Source organism: Platalea leucorodia, assembly GCF_965183815.1.
Source record: "Platalea leucorodia genome assembly, chromosome: 1".
NCBI classification, from domain to species: Eukaryota; Metazoa; Chordata; class Aves; order Pelecaniformes; family Threskiornithidae; genus Platalea; species Platalea leucorodia.
Window position 1 is genome coordinate 94,667,610 of NC_138823.1, and position 25,026 is coordinate 94,692,635.

The 25,026-nt window shown below is 42.1% G+C and overlaps 1 protein-coding gene across 3 annotated transcripts in view; it reads left to right on the top strand.

The window, feature by feature from the left end:
• The window catches only part of FARS2 (phenylalanyl-tRNA synthetase 2, mitochondrial), a 250,684-nt gene extending 227,296 nt beyond the window's left edge, over window positions 1–23,388 (top strand). For all 3 annotated transcript variants that reach the window (XM_082325108.1, XM_082325109.1, XM_082325110.1), the window contains one exon: window positions 23,179–23,388. In XM_082325108.1, the coding sequence (XP_082181234.1) occupies window positions 23,179–23,317 (139 nt within the window). In that variant the 3' untranslated portion in view covers window positions 23,318–23,388. The remainder of the gene's footprint in view (window positions 1–23,178) is intronic.
• Window positions 23,389–25,026: the final 1,638 nt, after the last annotated feature.

The window sequence follows — 25,026 nt, forward strand, 5'->3', positions numbered from 1 at the left end:
ATTGTAAAACAGCAGGCTGTTAGAGAGCTAGTTGCAGGAGGAACACAGAAAAATGTGAAATGGCGCTTACTGCCAGCACTGTAACTCGCTGCCTGAGGTGGATGGGAGGGTGGTGACTTATTTGCCTGGGTGAATTTCATGTGAAGAGGGCATGACTGGAAGTTGCTTTTACTCATGTTTTGAGACAAGGCTCCTCTAGACACTGTGTGGGTGCAAAGCTCTGGGCTCAGCATTCCCCAAAGGCCAGACCTTAAACCCTGGACTGGGATTTTGACAGTTTCACAGGTGGAAGGAAGATGGTTTAAGTTTCTTTTTGGAGTCGGAGAGCTGGCTAAGTCGCCACGCGGGCACTTTTCTTCTCCCTGGCTTTTCTCAACAGGTCTGTTTGCTTTGATTTTGGGTTTCATACCTTGTTCTGTTAGGCACCAACAGAAGAGCTGCAATTCACGTTGCAGGAGAACTCAGCAGGGGTGGCTCTTCAGTTTTTTGGTTTGGTTTTTGCCTTTGTAAAGGATAGCACGGGCTTTGAAATGTCTGTCTCCCTGCCTTTCTTGGTGCCGTAGTTTAAACTGTGTCTTGTGTAACATTAAAATGTGCATTCAGTGCGTGTCTCTTTCCAGTAGAGGTAGCAGCCTTTGCAGAAAGGCAAGCTTTGCAGTGCTTTGTACAACCTCCTCTTCTGGAAAACCAATACAGAAAATCTCCAGGGCAGTTCATCAAAACAGATGTATGAAACCTTCAGGGGACACTCTTTTCCCAAAAATAGGCCCTTCCTCTATGTGCACACAGACACGTTCCTGTAAGCGATTTTTCCGAGGACATATCTGAGAAGTATTTCCTTCTTCTGTACTCCACGTAATGAAAATCTGCTGCTTCGTTGAACTGGGATCAACAATCCCTGCTGTAAATGTGAGCTTGGACTTGTATTGCACTAAAAGAATATTTTCCTTCTGGGTTTTGGGAAACACCTTATGCAGGCAGGAATTCTTAACAAGTCCTGCAACACCCACATTTGGCATAGAATAGGTGTACCTGGAGTCTTTCAGGTGTTCAGAAGTGCAGTTTACTTGTTTTGTAACTGTATATAGTGTCATAGCTGCAGAAGTCTCCCAGTAAAAAAAAAAAATTAAAGAAGATACATTAGTTGTCTTTAAGCTATTGATCCTGTAGTAGTTTTGTGCCTTTTGAAGGAGTACATGTTTAATTCTTCATCACAAAGGATACTGCCTGCAGCACTGCCCCACTGTAAAGGAGCAGGAGGAAAGCTGTAAGGCTGCCCGCTCTCTCAGTACACCAGAAAGAAAGAGAGGTTCACGGAAGGAGCGAAGCCTGGTGGGGTTGCAGCTTTTGAAATCTGTCAGTCATTCCTCCACTGACAGCAAAGGAAAGTTTGCAATATCACCTGATGTTGCTCTGTTGGATAGGGGAGGACCCCAGTCCAGGACTCCAAGCATATACCTCTTGGATTTGCTCCCAAGTTAAGACTTAAGCGCATATTGGTTACCAGCTTCAGGGAGTACTTCAAGCGATCTCTTTCATGCCATCCCACATCTCCCTTATCAGTTTACCTACTTCCACCTTCAAATTTTGTGGTTTAACTCCTTTTCCTCTCAAGTGGAGTCAGGGAATATACCCTCCTACTTACACCTTGTCTGATTTTCTTGTGACCTGACAGTGATTTATGTCATGGGATAGATGGATCCGACACTGCTAGGTCTACTGCTCCCTCCATATTCTGAAAGTTCAGCATTAGATTTTGGTTCTGCTTTTCATGGTAGCACTTGGCATCTTCAACAGAACCATGCTAATAGTAAGGTCATATTTGTTTTGTGTCAGGTGTCAGAATTTGGCACCTAGTAACTTCCCCTCTAGGGAATATAAATGTATGTGTGTGTGTGTGTAGGGCTTTTTTTGCTTCCCACCTACCTTTCCTTTCCAAATTCCCTTCCTCAGGGAATTTCACAAATAAATTACTGATGATCTAGGCATAGAGGAGCAGACTGAAGAGTAGGGTTTAAAAATAGTTTGACGCCTGTAAAATGGATCATTTTCACAGTTAAAGTATTTTTGTTCTTGTCTCAGAGGAACGTTGAAAGTGCAAGGAAAATGTTTTTGCAACAAAAATTATTGGCAATTTTCAGCTAACACAAAAGCATTGGAAGTAGTTGGGTTTTTTTTCTTCCTGAATGCTACTTGAGAGCTGTTTTGCTAAATATAACAAGATATAGTCGTATTGTAGAATATATGTACTAAATTACACACATCAGTTGGAACTGTATTTCCATCTTCCCAATTACACTGACTTTGCTTTTCAGTATAAAGATCTACCAGTATGAAAGTTAAACCAAGATACGTAGTTGTTTCCCCCAAATTAAATTTCAATATTTATATGGTTTCTTTGTGCTCTTTTAATTAGTTATTTGGAAAATCACAGTTGTCTCTTTAAAACTGTAAATGCAAATGGAAGACATAAATAAAAGGCTCGCCTTGCTTTTAGAAAGCCTGTGCATGAGCTAGTTTGAGGACAGGGAGCAGTCTAACACAGCAGTACAGAACCCGGCGCGGGCTGCAGACTTTCCCAGGAAGCAAGGCAGGTTTACTGTGTGTGGGCATCCCCCTGCTCGCCTGTGATCAGTTGTTTAATCGTGGCTCTATTTTGTGATTGTTTGATGACTGTCGCATTTCTGAAGGGAAACACAAATTAATCAGATTCTCTTCTGCCTCCAGCTAGACAAACATCCCAAATCCCACAAGCCTCTACTTGCTCTCCCATGAATCTCTGCTACTATGAGGAACAGAAAAAAATTTGCTTACAAAATGAATATATTGCAAGGTGAACCCACTTCAGTGTTCTCTCGATTCTCATACGGGTTACAAGCAAGCAGTATCATTTACATTGCAATAACTCACCCTGAAGTCGGAGGGATATGAAGGATGTTTTCAGTCAAACTTAAGAAAGGCCAGGTTAAGACTTTCAAGCATTGGTCCTAGGTGGTACCCACTGAAGATATCACATCTTGCATTGGCAATTGCTTATGAGAGCCCAAAGCAGGTAGGAGCTGAGCTGGCAGGTTCTCTGGGTTTGGTCCTGGAACTGTGATTTTAGGCTGTGGCAAACACTTGTATTTTGATTAACTGTTCCTGGTCTTCACTCCTGCACTTGCGCCATCCCCTGTGTTATGGCATCCAAATCAGTGAACTAAATCAGGGGACTGATCTAGCTGAAAACCTGTCCTCCAAAAAAAAAGCAGGGAGGGAGGGTTGTCCTTCAGCCACGTGGGTATCATTTGCCTGCACAACCGGCTGTGTGGCCACAAAGCAGGGCTGGTGCTGCCAACAGGAGTGAGCAGGGCAAGGGCTGCTTCAGCTGCTGTTGCTGTTGAAGACCTTGCTGCCTGCTCTTTCCAGAGGAAGAGGCTGTGGTATTTGCTGTGGAAAGAGAATAATCCGTGGCTTTGGAGGATGTCTAGCAGAGACGTCACACAGATGCCCTTTACCTTCTCTTGGAGACTGTCCTTTTCATGCAAAAATAGTTGGTTACTGCCTTTCAGTTTTGCAGGTAACCTTTGCAGCCATTGCCACATCAAAGATTGCAGTTTAGACTAATCATATTTGTGTTTGCACCTACTGCTTTCCTCACCATGATGGATGAGGGGAAACAGACTCTTTTTTACCTGTTAAGCTTGAGGGTGAGAGATCAACTGGTAGTCATTGCTCTCAAGTCTCATAAACCGCCCGTTTAGTCTGCTCAGATGTTTCATAATAGACTGCTTTTTTCCCTATTGAAATATCTGATGAAGAAGAAATTTAAACAGATAAGATATTACGTCAATAAATATATTGTAAAGCATTTATGCACAAAGTTTTACCCTCCTTATTTTCCAAGGTTCATAGTAGGAGTTTTGTCTTAGCATGTGTTGCCACTCCGCACTGCCAGATTACCTCTAAGAAGCCACGTTGTCTCATGTAATGGTTGAGCAGTCCTGCAGCAGGACTACAGGTATTCACAGAGATGGTCCCGCACATGAAATCCAAGTATGTCAAATGCTTATATTTCATTCTTCAAGGATTTCAGAGCCCTTTATTTGGACAGGAGCTTCTACTGAATTGAGCTTCTTAGGAAGGCTAAGTGAGGTGCCTGCATTCCTCTTCCCATGCAAAGAGGTTAAATGATTCATTGAATGACATTCAGCAAGTCCTTGTCACTCACTGTCGTTCTCAGCCCTGCTTTCCTTTCTGACATCCTGCCATGGTCAGAGATGTCTGATGTTTGTCAGAGACGAACATGTTAGTTTAGGCAGGCCAGGCTGCTATAAATAAGGTATGAACTTGTAATTGGAATTGATCCCATTTTTGTAGCTGAATGAATTGCCACCTCTCTGCTCATCTGCATAGGCTGGAAGTTTTCACATTCCTACATATTTTTTACTGGAGCTGTTCAAGCTAATATATTTTATTGTATGTCTGGTATGGATAGAAACATGGACATGGTTGCTTTCACCAGTTCAGCTGATGAAGGGTAATTCTCTGTAGCTCAAGCATCACAGTATGTGAGTACACTTAAATTTCATTTTGGCATTGTCCGTAATTCTTGAGATACTCTTCTTCGTTTCGAGCAAAAGACCAGCTAATTCTTTCTGTCGGTGCTTTGCTTCCTTGAGCCTGCTTTCAGTGCTGCCTTCTACCTCTTAAAAACAAGCCTAGTTTCTGCTCACTGGAGAAAGCAGAGAGAAGGCAGGCGTGCTTGTCCAGCATAGAAAGGGCAAAGCTAGTGAACGTCACGGCTGCTCTGTGTGCATAGGTATGTTTATAACACTAGAGAGGGTAAATTTTCAGCCAGGCACAAGTTTGGTTCATTTTCTGGTTAAAACAAATCTCTACAATTTCATGCTGGTCCATTCATTCTTTTAGTGGTAATCTTTGCAAGCCACACAATGCTTCAACTGGGATGTCTGTAGCCCAGTGATGCAGGGCGGGGGTTTATGCCATAAGCGAAATTTAACTGTTATGATCATTTGCCATCAGAATTATGATCATTTGCCATCAGTATGGATGGATCAAGTTCATCTAGCTCAAGTTGGTCTTTTGTGGTATTCTGTTTGAGATAGATATAATGGAGGAAAAAATGTGCCCTTTATCAAGGGTCCTTAAAAGGGTTGGAAAGTAAAACAAAGGCACATCGAAGGTGCTATTGATATGAAGCTGAAAGAGAGGTGCCAAGTACAAACACAGCAGAGAGATGGAATTGTGAATCCTCTCCAAGTGTGTCCTATGCTTCTGTGGTTTGCGTGGTGTTTCCAGGGGGTTACAAGTGAGGGTGACCATGAAGTTGGTACCTCTGTGCTGAAAGTAAAAAGTGGTTTTCGGGCAGTTTTTGCAGCTCCTTTCCTTTGAATTTCCCAAGTAACTTCAGTTGGCTCTATGTACAGGATTCACAGCTCAGTGCCAGCAAATGCCAAGCCAAAAAGAAAGTAGAAGGAAAAAAAAAAAAGAGTGAAAAGCCAGAAAAAGAAGACTGAGAGTAGTTGCCGTTAAAAAAACAAAACAAAACAAAAAACACCAAAAAAACCCAACCCAACCACAAAACCCATAAGGGCTGTAGAGTGACCACATGTAATGGTCATGAATGTTGCACTGCTCAAGAAAACGCTGCAATTGGGAGTAATGCTCTGATTCTTCTTGTGGCGAGTGTTGCAAGGACGTCTTCAGAAGAGACGCTCATTTTATATGCAATGCTGTGAATGTCACCTTTGAGGAAAATCACCAGAGAAGCTTATTTGTTAGTAAATGTTCCTCCCCCATCCAGTTTGACTGTCTTTGTCCCCTTCCCGCATGCGATAGAGTAGCTGCAGAGACCACCTCTCCCCCTTCACAGCAGAGGGAGTGAAGAAGATGCAGTTCCCCCTTGCTCCTTGTCCTGCCGCTCTGTGCTGCACCGCCGGCTGATGCTACACGGGGCAGTAGGCGCTGCACAGGCACTGTGCGGGGAGCCTTCGTCTCCAAGACCCCCAGCACTGCATCCCTGAGGATCAGTGGAGGGCAGTTCAGCACCGCTGCCTGGGAAGTGCCGACTGCTGAGATACTGAATATTCAAGCTAAACTCAGCGGCTTAATACAAGGGTGAGAAATCATAAAAAGGAGTGCTCTTTGCTGTCTCTGCCTCTCTCTCTCACAATATTTTTAAAATGGCGGAGTTGTGCCAAAAGATACAAGTTGTCTTTGAAACAATTTTTAAGTGTAAATGTGACATTTCCGCCACTAATCACACTTTCTTCAGTTGAAAGGTAATAGAGTTGTCTGACTAGCTCAGCCCTGCATCTTTGCTTGAGTAGTTACTCCAGAATGAATTATATCCATAGGGGTGGTTTTGTAAGTTCTTCTCCTTTTTGTCTTAAGCGCTCAGCTCATTTAACATCTCAATTTGAATGTGAAAGTATTCTAAGAGGTGAAAGATCAGTGATTTATATATAGTACCCAGCATCCTTCTGCCCAGTCCTCATTTTACTTTGAGTTGATGTCATAACAGATACATCAGTGCAGAGAACATACTGTATTTTTTTCCCAAAACATTAAAAATCCATGCTAATTACATGCCTGCTAATTCTCAATCACAGGACATCTTTAATTAAAAGATAAATGACAAAATAATGTTAGTGTGGATGGTACTTAATTGCAGCTAATTATTTTTTTTATTATGAATTTTTTATTCTTGAAAAATCCATGTACATGTATGCTTGTTTCCATCTTCTTCTCTAACCAAAAGCAAACCACTCAACATCTCTAGCCATATGGATTTCATATGCCATTCAGAGCAACCCAGTCTTCTATGGTAATGACTCAACAACTTACTGAATCCAGTTAGCAGCTTTATAGATCGTTATTCAAAGTATCTCATAGTTAAGTTTCATAACAGTCCCACTTAGATTATCTCACATCCTCCATGTAACTGTTCATTAAAGGCAACCATGCCTTTTACCAGCAAAGGAGTGATTCACTGTTAGTATTTCTTTCTCTTGATCCCCACACCCTACTTCTGTCCAGCCTTGCTTCTTAATGTCTGAAAGCCAAACACTCAGCTTGGGCTGATGTCCCGCAATACAGGGGAGCAGTTAAAGGCAATGATCTTGAACAGATTCATCTTTAATGGCAGTAACTTCTTAAGCATTGATGCTATATTTGATGAAATACTGAAAGAGTGAGCTTACAAGCACAGGTCTCTCTTCCCAGGATCCGTATTACGTTTGCCAGAAGGGAGAACTTCGCTTGCATAGAATCAAGTTTGTGCTAGAGCAGAGGCCCTACGAAGGACCCTACACACGAGGTCTGCTCAGACCACTGACCTCAGGCTTAACTGGTGGCAAAAGGGTTTGCACTGTTGCAAAGTTCAGCTGTTATAGCTGTTTTCGTTTACCTCTTCTCATGCTGTCCTGAGCACATTAATGCATTTCCTAACTAAACTGGTGTATCATCATTTTTAAGAAGAGAATCCGACTGGCTGCTTCTGCTGATCAGTTTTAAAAACATTGCTACCCAGGGACCTGTCCCTCTTGTTTTGTAAAACGTCAGCTGAATCTTCACTTGGCAGAAAGAGATGTCATCCCATTGCCTTCAGTGGGAATAGGTTGGGAGATTGGACTCAGCAGCATTTGGGGACAGCCAGATGGTTTTTTTTTTCCCTCCCCCTTATATCTGGGTCTCATTTTGAACATAATGTATAACACATTTTTACATGAACTTAAGGAAAAAAAAGGAGGATGTGCTTTAGTGCTTATGTGGATTCAGTGAATTACCAGCTTGTGAACTTAGCCCCTGTTTCTCCTGTCAGCACAAATCTTGGTTTGTGCTGTTCTCACCCCTGTACTGAGCTGGCACAGTGACTGGTGTGGCTATTCAGTGCACCAGATTGGGAATCTAAGTCTTTTTTTCTTTTTCCACCTGGTCATTTTTCAACCACATCAGCTTGCTAGTGTGGTTCATCGCACATGCAGCCACTCAGGCAGATGCGCTGGTTTAGTACAGTAAGGCAGATCTGAGAAGCAGGTAGAAGCACCTGGAGACAGGATTGGGGAAGGATCTGTGCAAACAGCACTGCTGCTCAGTTTTATTGACTCACCTGTGTGCTACTGAAACGCTCACCCAGTATTTGGGGAAAAGAAAATAGATACAAGCTCAACCTTAAAAAAAAAAAAAGAAAAAAGAAAAAAAGACTCAAGGATTGATCCAACACGGTATGGATCTAAGCATGGGCTTTGTAGGTGAATGCTGGGCCTGATCCAGATTCTTTCATTATTTTCCTATGGAGTTTCTCTGATATATTGTGGGATATTCAGAATCAGAACTGAGATCTGTTGAGGTACAAGAGGCTAAGCTTGTCCCTGCCAGTGCAGATGTGCTAGCAATATTAGAAAGCTCTCATCCAGCTTAGAAGTGCTTATAGATGTTTTGACTGTCCTATAACTGTCCAAGTCCCATGCAACCCATGCTTTGGACTGACGCTTCAACTTCTGTGATGGGTTTATCCTAGTGAAGGGTGAGATCGTTTTAACCTTTCCTCATATGGATGCTAAAGTAAAATTGCAATAGCATCAAGTATCATGATACTGATGAAATCCTGTGGATGAAAAGTGTGTGGGTTTCAGGAGTGAGATCTGCAGATGTCTCTCTCCCTTTATCTGCTTCATGCTGCTCAGCGATCTGATCTTATTGGGTTGTGCAAACTGTGTCCCTGTGGCTTCACCTTTTGGTAGAGACTACGGTGCAAAATGTCACAGGAATATTGTAGTCTCCCTCTTCTTCCTCTTTAGGGGCTGCAGTGTTTCCTCTGTCATCTCTTCCATGTTAAGGAGGTATAGTCCCTCACTGAATCCACACGCCCAGCACCTGTGTTTGTTTAGCCGTCTCTGAAGAGAGATGGTGTCACTGGCTGGGGAGAAGAGCTTGTGCATGTGAGTGCAGTGGAGAGACACGGTGGATGCCAGTGATTCAGAAGGCAGCATGAGTAGCATTTTAATCCTCTCAGCAGTGAGTGCCTAATAATTTTCATATTCTTTGGTACTGTGTATGTTTCAAAACACAATTTAGAACACCAGCCATCCTGGCTAGGTGTGACAAGAATTAGGCAAAGTAGAGAACAAACTGCTGATCTTAATGGTGTCACCTCCCGGTGACACTTGACAAGGTGACTGTTCAGGTGTAGCTACCTGTGATCTCAGAAGGAGCATCTCCTTCCTTGTTTCTTACTGTAGTTCAAATGAAGAAGATGGTGTTTAAGGTCATGCCACCAAATTGCTGCATCTGATGTATAATAAATACCAGTCTCCTCTTCTATAACTCTAAAGTCAGTAATGTAAGAATAACTTGAGTTCATTTCAGTTAGCTATCTGGATTAATAGTTTCTGTCTGGGTGCAGCCGTATGCAACCTACACTGAATTACCTACAAGTAAGGTGGGTATGTGGGACCGTCGTTCAGGAGCCTGTGGCACGTATGAATCTTTCTGCTATGAATTAGACAATCATGTCAAGAATTTGATCTTTTTTTTGAGGAGAAAAGACAGTATACGTCTTAAACCTGTTTAAGAGGCTCTCCAGTTCAGGAACAACAGACTGCAGTACTTTCAAAGTAGTACGTGCCCCCATTAAGCCATTCCTCGTTACTGTACAGGCATAAGTCATAAATAGTTTATTTGTTCCTTGGCAACTTCATATTTCATGTAAGAACGAAAGAACACCTATGCAATGGAACTTTCATGAGATCAACACTTAATCCCTGAAAAAGATTTAGTAAACATCAAGATTTCCCCAAAACTGGTAATCTTATCAGTCCAAGCAAACTTGCAAAGGTTGATAAAAAAACTAGCCTTTGCGGCAATGGCCATGAATGTATATATACACCTATATATACATATTCTTATACAAGTACGTGGGGTTCTTTTTCCATGTAGCAGAGTTGTGGCCTCTCATTCTCTGCTGCAAAAGGTGGTGTAGGCAGATAAAATGAAAGGCAGCTCCTTCCTTGCAGCTATTGTATAGATAAAGAAGAGGTACAATAAGCGAATGCAGAACAGCGAGTGAGAATGGGGAGGCCAGGATAACATGTACGAATACAAGGGGACCGTGGCTGGTTATTCAGAGCATTATACTGAGGCTCCATAAGATGAGATTTCTATTATATTTCTATGTATTTCTGTTATGAGATTCACTGATCTGCAGTATGTCCTTGGACATGTCATTACCTCTATATTCTTCAGTCTCTCTACCTGCAACAGGACATAAAGTTAATCAGCTTCTATGTCAAAAGGCCATATTCCCCAGAGTTGTTGTCCTCCTCAGGGCCAACTAGCCTTCATTCAAAGACTGGTGTCTCAGATGTCTCCTAGTCCCTGGACTTCCCCAGGTTGCCTTGGGGTGTAGATTTCCAACAGGCTTGCTTGCAACATTGTTTTGTTAGAAGAAAGACTTTGTCCTTATTTCAAGATTGCCTAGGGTTGAACGTGAACGTGGAAAGCTAAAAGCAAAGGGTTAACCTCTTGATACAAACTCAGAAAAGCGTAAAAGGGAAAGATGAAGTTCAGCCTATCAAGGATATGCAGCTTCCTCTGTGGCTGTTCCTTAGAGCTTTCCTAAGGCATCTCTCAGCCCTGAAGCAAAGGGGACAAGCAGCTGAGTGACATTCTCCCTTTGGGATGCTGTCTTACAGAGTGGACTTTTCTGAGTTTTTTGTTTGTTTTTTTTATTGGCTTTAGGCAGTGAAAGGTAACTCAGCAGCACTTTGCTTTCCCATCTGCTGTATTTTAACATCGGCCTATAAAGCTAATGAAAGGGTTGCTGGCCTAAAGAGGTTACGTCGTTGTCAGGGGATTCCTTTCCCCTCTCAGTCTGTTGGTCTCTGCTGTTTCCCTTCAAAAGTTTTCCCCTGTTTTCTTTATTTCCTGGGAATCTAGTGTTGGTAACACAGAGCTCTTTTGCCAGGTATAGCAGCAATGGTTTGTATTTCCTACCTCCGTGGCTTCCTGAACCGGGCTTTTTTCCTCATCTCCTTTTAATGCAATGGGATAAACAAATACATGATGTCTATTAAGTTGGAGCTACAAGGAGCTATCTTTGCTACGCAAGTAACTTTCCGCATTTTAAAGACCATTACATTATTTTATGCTAAAGAGTTGAAGAGTACTGCCACCTAGTTCATCCTCCTACTCCAAAACAGGATCAGCTCTACTTATAGCATTCCTGACAGACACTTGTATAACCAGTCCTTAAAGATTTCCAGCAATGGGGACCCCACCGCCTTTCCAAGTGAATTTTCAAGCTGAACATTTCTGCAATATGAGCTCATTACTTTCGTCTCCTGCTGCTTGTGAATGTTGATGAACAGATTATTACCTAACTCCGTGCAGCAGGATTTTATGTATTTGAAGGGTGTTTTCGTGCTCTTTCTTCTTTGGGCTGAGCAACCTGTGTTCTCCCAGTCTGTCCTTATAATTTGTGTTATCCAGACATCTGCTTGTTCTCATTGCTCCCCAGTGATCTGCCTCCAGTTGCCTCACATCTTTCTTGAGATGTGGAGAAGATACCTCAGCTGAGCCAGTAGCAGTGTTGAGTAGGGCAGAAGGATGTCACTCCAGCTGCATTCCAGCAGTTTGTCCCGGAGTGGTGCTCGCTTAGCTTAAAGCAGCAAAACAACATCACAGGTTCACCTTCAGTTCATGACTCTGTGCGGTCCTTAGATGCTTTGTGCAGCACTGCTGTATGTCCAGTTGTTCCCCATCCTCTGGGCATACAGCTAGTTGTTCTTGGCTAAATACAGAAGCTTACACTTGTCCTGGTTGAATTGTATCCTTCAGCTTTTCCAGTTTGTCAAGATTATTCTAATCTTGTCCTCAGTTATACCTACTGTTTTACCCAGCTTAACGTAATTTGCCAGTTAAAAAACACTCCTGCTGCATCACCTATTCCATTAATGAGAATATTCCATCGTCCGGGAGCCAAGATGAAGAACCCGACAAGAATGATCCTTCAGATTTGGCTATGAACTGTAGATAACTGCTTCCAGAAACAACAAATTATTGGCAGCTACTCCAGCTATTTGGAATATCACCTTTTATTGTAATCATATTGATCACCAGTTTTCTCATCTACCTTCATGCAGCTCCCTCCAAGGTGAAACATTTAGGAAGACAGATTTTGTACTACCTAATTTTATGAACTGGATTTAGTATTTTTCTTCTTTTTTTTCACTTTTTCTTGTAACTTCAAAAAATTTTTCCTAAGATTTTTCAACTTTGTCTGAAACTGCTTGCAACTGCCAATGGATCCATATTTTGTAGCATATTGATCTCAGACCATTTTTTCTTACCTGGTTTAGCAAACTGTGAAGATACGTGCCATGTGCACATACACACCCCTACACACGCACCCGCCCCCCATGGTGCTTGCTACTTCCTGCAATTTATTGTTTCATTTATTGATTATTGATTTATTAGCCCGTTAGCCCTTTATAGAGGGAAATTAGATTGTTTTTGACTAGATTTGCTCAATACATCCATGTTTTCTATTTTTTGTCTTTTTTCTTTCTATTGTGTGCTTACAATTGGTTTGATTATCTGTAACAGAGTCTTTCTGGGAATTTAAAGTAAAAGCAAATGGTCTATAGCTCCTATGGCTTCCTAGCTTCTTTTTCCATTTTCAAAAATAAGCACTCTGTTTGACCTTTTCCAAACATTTGGTACCTTACTTGTCCTCCATGAACTCTCAAAGACAACTGATAACAGCTCTGAGACTTCTTCTGCTCATTCCTAAAGTATCTTAGGGCAAAGTTCATCTCTTGGACAATTTGAGAACATTTGATTTACTCTAGTGCTCCCTGTGTATTCCCCGTTCTGGGCTGAAATCTTATCCCTTCTTTGCTGGTATTAATTCCTCCTAGTGAAAGGATCAGCTGGCCTTTTTTAGTAAAGTCTTAGCAAAAATGGTATTTTGATCTTCCTAGTGTAATGTCTCAATGGCTTTGTTGCCTTTCTTGAGTGGCAGACCAATAATTTCATTGTACTTACAGTATGATGCATCTCATTTTGTGCCCTGACCTTTAGTCAATAAAACACATGGTGTTTTATTGCATGATGCTTGTGTCATCTTACCATAGGAGGTGTTCACTATCCATACATCCTGTCACATTCACAATTTTCATTTGTCTTTTCATAAAGAGTAGCCATAATATTAAGGGGGCAGCATGCCAAACATGGCAGTTAGAGTTTGCCAAACTAATGCTGATTTTGACAGCCGTAAAAGTTCTGGCCAGTGCACCTGATCGTATGTGTTGTCATCATTTGGCTAGTTTCAATGGTGCTGTGACATTTACCCCATCATTATATTCAAACTAACCAGGCAAGCCTCACCTAGAAGACACAGGCTGTTTGTCCATCATCATGGTCCAAATGTATTATCTGTGCAAATGGGCCCCAGCAAGAGAAATGTTTAACAGCCAGACCGTTTTCCTGTGTGTTAACAGTTGTTTAATCTGCTGGCCAGCAGTTATCCTTACTTTAAGGACTTTTTCTGAGTTATCTTCCCAAGGCAGCAACTGTCAGAAAAGCAATGAGAACAGGTTTCTTGTGACTGTCTGTGTGGAACCACACTACCCTTGGGGAGGGAAAGTGGGGAATTTCTGCATCTCCAAAACAAATCCAGTTAGCCGGATTAAGGCTTGTAAAACCTGACAATTCTGAGAGGAAAAATAATGTATGGACTGGAAGGAGATAGTAAAGAACACTTCATTGTGCAAGAGGATGCAGAATTGTCGCCAGGTTTAACAGATATTGTAAGCAGCCCCATTGAGAACCCCCCTATATTTGCATACAGAGAGGTACCAATGTTTTTCAGTTGCCTTCTAGTGCTGCAGGCTGCCCAGGGGGGCAGGCGCTTTTAATGTGTTGCTTTTACACAAAAAAGAGCAAGTGATTTCTTTTAACCTCTGCTTTCAGTTTTGAAGTCCCTCCTGTCTTCTGGTCTCAGGTTAACTCATCTCTTCCTGCTCCCTCCTCCTTCTCCCCATCCTGTTTTCTCCTGGTTTGGGATTAGTTTTTCACTTAACAAACAGCACATTCGATTATCCTGATGCTGGCTCTGCACTTTTCCCTGCCCTGTCCATTGTATATGGGATGAGTTGCTTTTTCCTGCTGTAGCCAGGTTTGTTTTTGCAGGGCTGCTGTACAATTTGCAGAAAAGAAGGGTGACTGGAAGTGTGTGTGTGGGTGAAGAGCAACTTGAAAGAAGGGTAACTGAAAGGGTCTGTGCCTGCATTTATCCAAGTCCCCCCTCTCTCATCGATTTGCTGTGTGACCTTGGAAAAATCATTTAGGTTCTTGATCTGAGTCCAGAGCCAAGTGCCTCTTTACCTGAACTCTCAGCAAGCGTAAAGGGAACTCAAACAGCTGGCTGCTGGGCATGGTGAGGGCAAAACCACTAATCTCCGTGGTGAAATCTGTACAAGTACCTGAAACAGCATTCAGTCCTTCCCGTGCACTTGTCTGCCATCTAACTTTGTAGACCCTGATTTCTGCTAGTACTCAGTGGAGATACGTCTGAACCAGCTGTCACCTCCATCCATCTTCATTTCTTAGGAGAATGAATTGTTTTAAATTCTCATATAAATTCCCTTTTTACTTGATTATGAAATATGTTTTAATTTGACAGCGATGTTATTTTTAGTAATACTTTTTGTAGCCTTTAGTATTAACATCCAGTTGGGGGAAAAAACTGCTAAATATTTATACTTCTCTTCTTTGATCTTTCACTCAGAAGAACTGAAAAGGTATCACACTTAACATTTTTACTATAAATATTTTAGATAGCATTTGAAAGAGTCCAAATTCACCTCTCCTGTTGGATTTGTTGGGATTATTGAGGTAGGTTGTCACTCTTCAGTGCTTCCAGATGGCATTTCAGTTGCCAATGGTTGGAAACTTTTGAGCGATACTGTTGTGGCTAATGACCAGTGATGGAATCGTTAATATTGCTGTTTGACAGAAGTAGAACCAGAGCGTCTTCCGTCCTTTTACTTGTACAGTGTGGCTCAGAGGGAGATGAATATAATGTCTTTGCACAAGAAGCACAACAACTCTGCAAACACAGTGTGTCTTCCAGAGTTACTCTTTGCAAACAGGTTGTGTCCCTGACCCACTCCAGTCCTAGCCAGTTGCCCTGGAAGGGCATAAGGGGAGATATCTAAGTTATGAAGTTCTGCCAGACCCACAGAGCCTGTTGCTGCTGCAGCTGACTTATTCTACCATTAAATTACTAGGGATTTAGGAGGTCAAGAGAAATGTGGAAAAAGTGGGAGAGCCAGCAATGACAGAAAATATGTTGATCTGTTTTGGTTTTACTCACTGAAAATGTAAATTTTTTTGTAAGAATTTTCTGGCTAGCAGCCAAAACACTTCAGCTGCCAGTGCTGCCAGGACTTCCAGGTATTGCATGCTTCTGTTCTCCTCAGTATGCTCTGATTCCTCATCAGCTATGTCAGCCAAGATTTTTCCAGAGAGAGGAGGTGATCCATCATAGGAATTTTTTGCCTTGGCCTCTCATGGGAAATGTAGTGCTGCCATGGGTTCTGAACTACGCAGGGAAGGAGAAAGCCAAGGAGCTTAGATGGCAGTTCCCATGAGAGACAATATCCAAATCGAGTTATTTCGTTCTTCTGTTTGCTGGGTTGGAGAATGTTTAAGCCTCTAGTGGTCAATTTTTAAACAACAAATAGCAAAAAGTATTAGCCCCTGCATTTTGTTTTGGTGAAAACACAATTAGACTTTGAAAAGCATTTGACACGGAACCTTTTCAGTCAAACCTAGGGAAAGTGAAGTGAAATAAAACCCTGTGCTGTACACAGATCAGATATTCTGTCCTGTCTGAAGCTGAGACTATCGCTTTTTCTCTCTTATTTTCAGCATCCAATTATTTTTCTCTGTTTAGTACATAAAATGATGTGTCTCAAGTATTTTACCAAACAACCTTCTCTCGTTTGCCACTGCAATGGGTAGAAGTTATTTCACTGGATTTTGTATATGTGTGTTTGTATTGGAAAGTTTGCTTCTTCTATTTTTATTCCACCTGTGCAGTCCTTGTGTCTGTCATAGTGATAACCCTAAAGAAAAAGTAGCTTTTCATACCCTATCCTGAGCCTCACAGGCTTCCATACGTTCTGATCTTTGTGTGCATGCCCGCTGCATGGCTTGCTTTTATTCCTGAAAGGCTCAGCCTTGGTAAGTTGAGATACTTATTCCATTAAAAGTGCATAATGTTGCATCTGTCTGGCATGATGAGTGCTCCAGGGTTACTATGCTGACAGCAAGGCAAGTCTTGAAGATATTCAGCTTTTAGCCTACTCTTGAGTCTTCCTGGATTTAGAGCAGGATTTTGAACTGACTCACTAGATGGAGTGCTGAGCCCCTAAAAACTGAGGAGGCCCAGTGTGAACCAAGAGCACAAAGTTTGTCTTACAAGAGGGACAACTCTCAGTCACATCCAAGTTTAAATCCATGTGGAATGGATTCCTCAGTATTGGCATAGATCAGATATGATGAGAATTCTGTCACCTGTGCTTGATAGATGATTTTTCCAAAGAGAGGGAGATTGGAGGACAAGCAGTGATTACTGATGCTGGAATCCATCCCCTTGAGAACTGGTTTCATACCTGCTTTACAACTATTGATCATTGCTTTCTTCAAGGAATCAGTGAGTCATTGTATTAAAAACAAAAAAACACAATCCCAAACCCCAAGGTTTTGCAGGTTTTTTCTGGCCTTCCATAGCGGCAAAAGTCTGTGTCACAGTTACCTTATGATCCTGTGGGGACTTTGGATTTTCTTTTGGTATAATGGAGAATGATATTTTTCTCCTTATTCTTTACCCTAGTGATATTTCATTGTTGCCTGCATGTAATGGATTCCATTACTTTTGATGCTGTGAGGCTTAAGAGCTTTTTAATGGGAAGTGCTTGGATCTGAGAGGGGTTGACTGTATCGTTGGCTGGTTACTGAGACGACTGTAACAGTGCACAAGGGAAATACTCTCTCCGTTTCATGTGTAACTCGGTCTGTTTACAAGAGTTCCTTCTGCTTGGAAGCTAGCGGAAAAGAGCCCTGCGCTGCTCACGTTAGTTCTTCTTTTGCTGGCATGTATCAACAAACCAAGGTGGTCTGTTGAAATGAGAAAAGGTCGTTAGGGGCCAAAGTGCTGGGCCAAAGCACAAGTAATTGCTTGAATTGTTTCACTAAACATTTAGTGAGTACATCTAACAGCCAGAAGACTTTCTCTTCCAGGTGATGCTTATGAATTCTTTTTTTCAGTATACATCTATTTGTATCTCTTCCTGCATGTAAGAAATTAGGTGATAGATTTAGGTAGAATAGGAAAATCATGATCAAAACTTTCTAACCAGTTCAATGTTTTCAGATACATGACAATGGCTTAGATCTTATTTATGGCTATTTAACAGTGCCCCAGTGACTGAGAAGCTGAAAAGTTTCCCAGTGCTTTCATTTTTCATCTGCCTTTCATTATCTTAACTAGTAGGTGTTATTTATATCCTTTGCCCCTGCATCCCATACTGTGCTCTTTATCTCTCTCAATAAGCTGGCTATTAACAGAATTTTGACTTTTTTTTCTACATTAAGAGAAAAGCTTAAAATGGAATTAATATTAAAGAAGGAAAGAATGAAAAGGCCGAGCAGGTTCAGGGTTTGGTATTCAGATACAAATTTTACCAAGTCCAATTAGAAAAGAAGAAAAAGTCTTTTACTGTCTCAATTTTGTGAAATAGAAGAACAATATTTTGGTCCAACCATCTGTCAGTGAACATGGATCTGTTTTAAAGTGACCACCAAAAAATTCCACAGCGGTCGAATAATGTTGACAGTCTCAACGTGGTGATGTTGACCTGAGCTATCTTTGAAGCTGAACCATCCTTCTGCCGGGTGTCAGCTGGAAAAGGTGTGCAAAAGAAATGACCATTCCCTGCTTCCTGTGGGTTTAAAAGAATTCTTTCTTCTGGAGGTGATCTAGTGCCTTTCACTAGCATGAAAATCACCTTAAACAAAAGCATGTCCATTTTTTAAAATATGCTGTTGTATACAATACGCTCTTCCAGAGAAATGGAGTATTAGCATTTGAAAGGACTGATGAGAATGCATCTTTGGGAAAGGCCTTTGTTCAGAGAATTACTGCTATATTCTACGTGCATATCACCATGGTAATTGAATTATTTGCCATTGACAGTAAGGCATATAGCACAAGCCTTTTGCCATTTTCCTTGATGTGGTTCCTAGCAAAGAGTGCTATTTGTCAATTTAAAATTTATAGTATGACATTTAGCAGTTGTGCCTACTATCATAGTGGTGGATGTGGTTTGAAAGCATGAAACAAAAAGGAAAAAGTAATTATATCCTCTTCTTCTTCTTCTTCTTCTTCTTGCAATTTAGTATTCCTCCCCATTTCCACTTACAACGTGAACCATTCTGGAACTGCTGGAGCCACAAAGCAGAACCAAGGCTGTGCTTTCCGCATGGCTTTGGCAACTATGATGCTAGTAACATGAGACAGTATTTTCGTTTCTTCCCATCATCATCCCTTTCAGGACACTGCTTCAAACAAAACAAGCCTTTCTTTTCCCTGAGGTCATTCCATGCATACTCAGAGCATGACATGATCTCTGTGTAGTGGTCATTGAGTACTGTGTTTACGTAAGGTAATTACACGGTGAATCTTTTGGGGGGATATAGGATACAAACTGCTATGGCAGGAACTGGGAGACCTTCAAAGAACCTCATTAACACAACTCACTGAACAGAGAGAAAATAAGCTCAAATACTTGCCTTACCATGTGCGTAGATCTTTCATTTTAAATAATATTCTGTAGGAAAAGGTGCAATATAGGTATGGTGGTGAGTAGTACTGCTTAGTGCACTGCTCAGAGTACAGAAGAGGTGGTACTCTTTTTCGCTCCTTGATGCTGTGGGAGATTGTCATCTCTGCTTTTCCGTTCCTCAAAGTAAATCCAGCTTTCTAGAAAAATGTCTGGTTCTGTCTTGTACTCACCACATAAGAGCAGGGGCAACCTCCCTACAGAAGTCTCTGTGCTTCCATGCTTTATTTAAGACAGATGGAAAGTAGAACACAGTTAAAAAGTGTTTTTTTTCCCCACTCACTGCTGCCCCTTTTATCTCCCTCTTCGATACAGGATGGAGAAATTTTCATATGTGTTACGGTATTGCATGTGGATGAGACAAATACCAATATCAGGCATTTATTCTTTAGGCAACATTTTGGTTACTAAATGACCCTGAGTCTTATTTAACCACTGAGACAGATTCCCCAGTATGTTTAGGTTGTTTGCTGTGGGTAGCTTCTGGGATCAGCTTTCTAGCCAAGTTGTATTTAAAACATCCTTCGGTGGACTTCCATGCAGGGAAAGCTAACACATAGATATTAATTTTTATTGCCTAACATACCCTTTCATTCTAGTGCTGGTCCCAGTGTCAGGTTGCTTTCATGTTTGTTTGATTAGACTAGTGGTGACTAAGGCCCCTTAATTTCTTGCTGTACTCAGATATCAGGCTGAAATATCGAAACATGTACACTGACCTTCAGGTTGGCCCCATGCAGTGAGTCTGACCTGGTAGCGAGCAGCTCCCTAGCACGTGGAGGCGGCTGCGTGCCAATTCCTGAAAATCACAAGGCAAAGCTGTTTCCTCCCAAAAACGTGTGGAAGAGCATCAGGCATTGTTTCACTCCAGTGTTTGTTCACGGACCGTATTCTTGTTTCCTCCTGTGGCGCCAGAATAAATCCCTGTCTTCCTTTCCCCTTTGAGCAGTGCTTCACTGTATTCACTGCCTTTTCATTACCTGAAAGCCGCAGGCTGGTGCAGAGGAGACTTGTGACACTAAGATCAGCTGAAGCCTAATGGGAGAGGAGTCCGCGTGACTGCGAACCGCATGGACCTGTCTGGCGGTGCAGTTTAGGTAAATAAAGCCCAATGCGCTCACTGTTAAGCCTCTAATTCTCTAATTTTTTTTTTTTTTTTTTTTTTTTTTACCTGGTGAAGCTGCTGTTCTAGGTTTTGGCCTCAAATTTTCTGTTGCTCAGGATAGAGAGCTACTGCTTCTGTATCGTCAGGCTGCAGCATGACATGCAGCAGAAAGTTCATTATGCATTAGCAGAGCCATCTTTAAGGTAGGCAAACACTCTGTGACTCTGCAGAACAAAAGGAAAGCAAGAAAGGGAATCAGCAAACATGTATTATTTGCTGGCCATAATTGTTTCCAGTTGCAGCTGATGGCAGTGATTAATCACGTTGTCTTAGTATTTTATTTGGGGGCAGAGGGGTAAGTATTAGGGGGAGGGAAGAGCCAAGAAGGACTCTTCCCCATCTCCCTTGAAAAGTTAGCTAATACTGTTCTGAAAACAACACTTAAGGTTTTGAAACTTGCAGTGTGTCTTTTATTGAAATGGCATTGAACCATTATACTCCTCCTTTCTAATTAGTAACAAAGATGCAAATAAAGCTAGCTAAAATGTGGGAGAAAAATGTAACATACCAACAATGTGAGTTATGCATAGCCAGTCATGTGTATTAGTAGTTACATCATTTTTTGGCTATAATTAAATTAGATTAATTACATTTAATGCAATCCCTGCTTTATTTCTCCTGCACCAATGCTTAACTTCAGCTGCAGCTAACAGAACTCTAGTCCAGTGCTGCTCTGTAAGACCTCTACCCTCTCCTAATTGAAATGCCTCTTAAAGATGCTGGTTTTCCACAACACCCACAAGAAACTATTGCGTCCTATTCTGACCTATTTAATTTGCCTCATGAATGAACTGCTCACTAGGATAGAGGGAGGGATACACAAACACCTGGGTCAAGGGAAATCGTTACCTTCAGTTAACCACGACCAGTGAAGGAACAGTGCTGTAGCTACCCCTACCACAGCTTAAATACGTTAAGCAAACTTGGGTTTCCATCACATTGAATGGTGGTATTGAGCTTTCCATCATGGGATATATTCCCAGTATATACAAGACTATATTCGGGAGTTGGACTGGATGATCCTTGTGGGTCCCTTCCAACTCAGGACAGTCTATGATTCTAAGACTTCAGGATCAAGCCTGTGACTATACATCTTCTAAGCAGATTTTCAGGCAAAGCAATTTGCAAATGTTTTTGATCAGGTGGGTTGCTGTAGCACCGTTAAAAGCTGAAATACTACCAGCTGTAATGGTATTTGCCAGCCTGGTTTTGAAAATTGTTTCTGTTGAGCCCCAATTCATTATCCCTCTCTCTCATTCAAATTTCTCTCTTGCAGTGTAGCAGCTGACCAAACCCTTGTTATTCCATTTACTTGCTTCTCCCAGGTCTGTCCTCTCGACTGCTTTGCAGAGGTGGAGCAGAGCAGAGCAACACCTTCACCGCAGTTACACCTCCCCCTCTTTTCTCGAAGATCACTTTTCTACAGCGTTTAACCTGCGCCCCGGGGAAAGCTCTTGGCTGGGTTTTAGCAGTTAACTGCAGTCAGCTTAATGCTCTATGAAATGCAGTTTGCCCTTTCCTATGCTAGTCAGATTTAACTTGCTTTATCTTCAGAGCACACAAAAAAGGAGGAGTGCTTTAATTTGAAATAACCTTTTTGTTGTAAACTGCCAGTGGGAGCAGGGCAAGCTTCCCACCCATGTTGGGTGGGACAAAGTTGGTATCAAATAGCTGTTCTGAGATAAAAAATACCTGTGCCTGTTTCTAGTAGGATTTGAGGTTGAAATGAGTATCTTGAGAGTTATCTTTGTGTATGAACACATATAACCTTAGTTTTAATCAAATAGTCATAATAAACATGGTTTCTAACATGAAACAATTTTCAGGAGAGAGATGACCCGAAGCTCGCTGAATGCCTGTGTGCGCCATTAAATGCAGAGTTCTGCCACTCTGGGAGATCCTTCTGTCTAGTATTTGATCTCTGATTTCCCGTTATTTTTCCCCCCAGATTTTCCTTCTTTCACTGAATTGAGTGTTTACCTTTGAAAGAAGCAGCTGTGTGGGCTCCATTTGAAACTAAAAATAAAGAGGATGCCACAACTGCCATTTAAATTCAGTAATACAAGCACTGCGATTGTAGAGATGCCCTTGCAAGAGCTATGTACTCCAGCCTGGTTTTGATGGAGAGCAAGAAGATTCTTTGCTCTTTTATTCAACTTACTGGTTGGCTCCTGGTTTTGAGTTAACTTGTCTTTGCCTAACTTAGCAACTCTTAAATAATTTTTTTTTACCCATCATTCCCTCTTCTCTATTCCTTTTCCCTGTTCTCTTGGCCTTTTCCTTTCCACAGCAAGGGGTAAGAAATTTTTTCATGTGTGCCTGCTGTCATGTCTCACCCCATTTCTTCCCGAGTTTGCTGGGCTGCTCCTGCACCTCGGCTGCAGCACGGCCGGTGCCCAGGTGCTGCTGTTTCGTGCTCTGCTTTGGGAGTGACAGCTGCCCTCATCCTGCATCTCTGTCCTTCTCCCACAAATGGAGACTTTTTGTGCAAAATGCAGTTTGCCCTTGTTTCTAAGTTCCAGCAAAGGCAAAGTAGTCACCTGAATTAAAAAATAAATGTTTTATTCTGTTTTGCAGCTGTGTGTTTGGTCTCCTGCCCCAGGCTGGAGCCTGGATGGCGAGGCTTGTGAGACGCCCCGCATTAGCTAGCAACGGTGCTCTCCAGCGCACAGAGGTTGCACAGTATTTTCCTTATGCCCATCGCCACCAGCCCCACTGGTCTGAGGGGGGTATGTGTGCACAGTGCTCCCTCGAGGTAGCCCCACTAGCACCAAAATGAGAGAGCTGTTGTGTCAGCAGCAGTTTAGAGGTGTTAGCGTAGCCCTCCTCCTGGGCTTGTTTGCTCTGGTAAGAAGCTACCACACCGCAATACAAGTTGAGGTATAAGGTGGACTTCAGCAAAGTCCTCTGCCAAAATTAAAATTCAGCTCAGTCCCACCTCTCTGGACTGTGTATTTTAGCATTAAGGTGATTTTCAAGCAACAGGAACAAAATTAGACCACAAATAAAAAATGATCCAGAGGGTAAGTGTTTGGCCTCGTGTATTTGCATTTGTAGGCACGTGTATTTATGAGTCCTCTTTTGGTTTGTATTTTGTAGGACAAAGAAGGTCAGCCATTGCTACCGTATCATTTACCGCCACCCGGAGAGGACTTTAACACAGGACGAGGTGCATCGCGTCCATCAAGCTATTGAAGAATCAGCAGTTCGAGAACTTGGGGTTGAGGGCAGGTTCTAGCATCGCTGGTCTGAAGCCCTAATGACAGTTGCTTTTTCCTTTTTTTTTTTTTTATTTCTCTATTTTTTTTTCTTTTTGGGGTTGGGGGGGTACAAGTAAAGAGAGAGGTTTTGTGACTGAACCTAGCACATGGAAAACGATTGATAAATGGGCAATGGTAAAACTACCAGATAATAAACATTACTACTGAGAAATCATTGACAAAGCACTGGCGCTTTATTTTAAGAAATGGAGGAACAGCAGTAATGTAAGATCTCCCTCCTGTTACAATAAGAAATACACTGCCTGGTGGTTTTCTGTGTTGTTAATTGGTCCCTGGGTTCCATTAGACTGTAAATACTTGGCATTATTTCTGTGTTGACAGGATCTTCTGTCCGTGTAACGAGTGAAGCAAATCAGAGACACAGATCAGCTCAGGGAAGAAAAACCCATCCCTCCCTCTTTTTTAAATAAGAAATGTCACATTTTGCTTCAAGAATCCTTCCAAGAAGTACATCTTGCGAAGTTTGGTTCTCCTGCCTTCAGAGCCCATGTGTATTGCTTTCACCTGCTACAGAGAAGGAGCCAGTGTGGCTCTGGGGCCAGGCTTGGCTCTCTTCAAATGCTGGGTCTATTGGTGAGTCTTCCCTGTTGGATCCCCCTGCTCCCACGGAGCTGAGCAGAGCCGCTTAGCGAGGCGCTCTGAGCTGTGCTGCCTTCCCCAGGTGAAGAGCTCCCTTGTCTCAGTTCTCCTGAGATAGGCACCAGTGCAAGATAAGTCTGTTCCTCTGTCACCATCAAAGGATTGATATCGCATGGGGCAGGATGGCAGAAAAGAGAAACTCTTCCCTACAATGCCCTGAAAAGCAGCTGCCTTGATCTCTCACAGTATCTTACTTTCTAGCAGCAGTGTCTGCTCAGAAGTTTGACCTTTGAGGCAGGAAACCAAACTAAAATGGGATCTCCTACTATTTCAGGCACCAGTCACTTTACAGGATGCTTGGCTTTTTCATTGCAGGTTATAATAAGTAAATTCTGGCAGTGGTATGATGCTAGGACCTGTGGAAGTGTTCAAATGGTCTGATAAATACTTGATGAGCCATTGCAGATGCTGATGTGGAATATGGGACCTGTTTTTGCTTGTAATGGTATTTCATACAGTCTTGCAGGTCACATCTGGTTGCTGTGCAGGCAGCATTCCCTCCTTCAGGGAAGAAGGCAGTAAAAGCGCTGCAATAAACAGCATCTAACACTGATTTATACCTTATCAAGAAACATCTGTGCAGCAGGCTTGTACTCAACCATAAGAAGCCAGTTACTGTTGCAGATGTGACAGAAGCAGAGAGCTCATTTTAATTTCTCAATTACTCAACATATTTAGCTGTGTAAACAAATCCTAATCTAAATCGCTGTTGTGTTATCCAAATAACTTGATTATGAAAACAATATGCTAGACTTTCTACAAGGCAAAAAGAATGGGTGCCATTTAGGCAACAGAAAAACCTACTCGGTTATTTTTAAACCGTGATCTACTAAGATCCATAAATATAGCTTAGCCCATTTGATGTTTCTCTGTCTCCTTCATCCTTTGCCTTTTCACGATTCTCAGTGAGGACCACTGAAGAGGAGGAGCACTCCCCTGAACTGCACTGAGCAGTAATTGTTCCAAGACAAGGCTTGATCAATGCTTCCACATAGGGCAGCAAATTATGTGGATGTTAATTGATGGG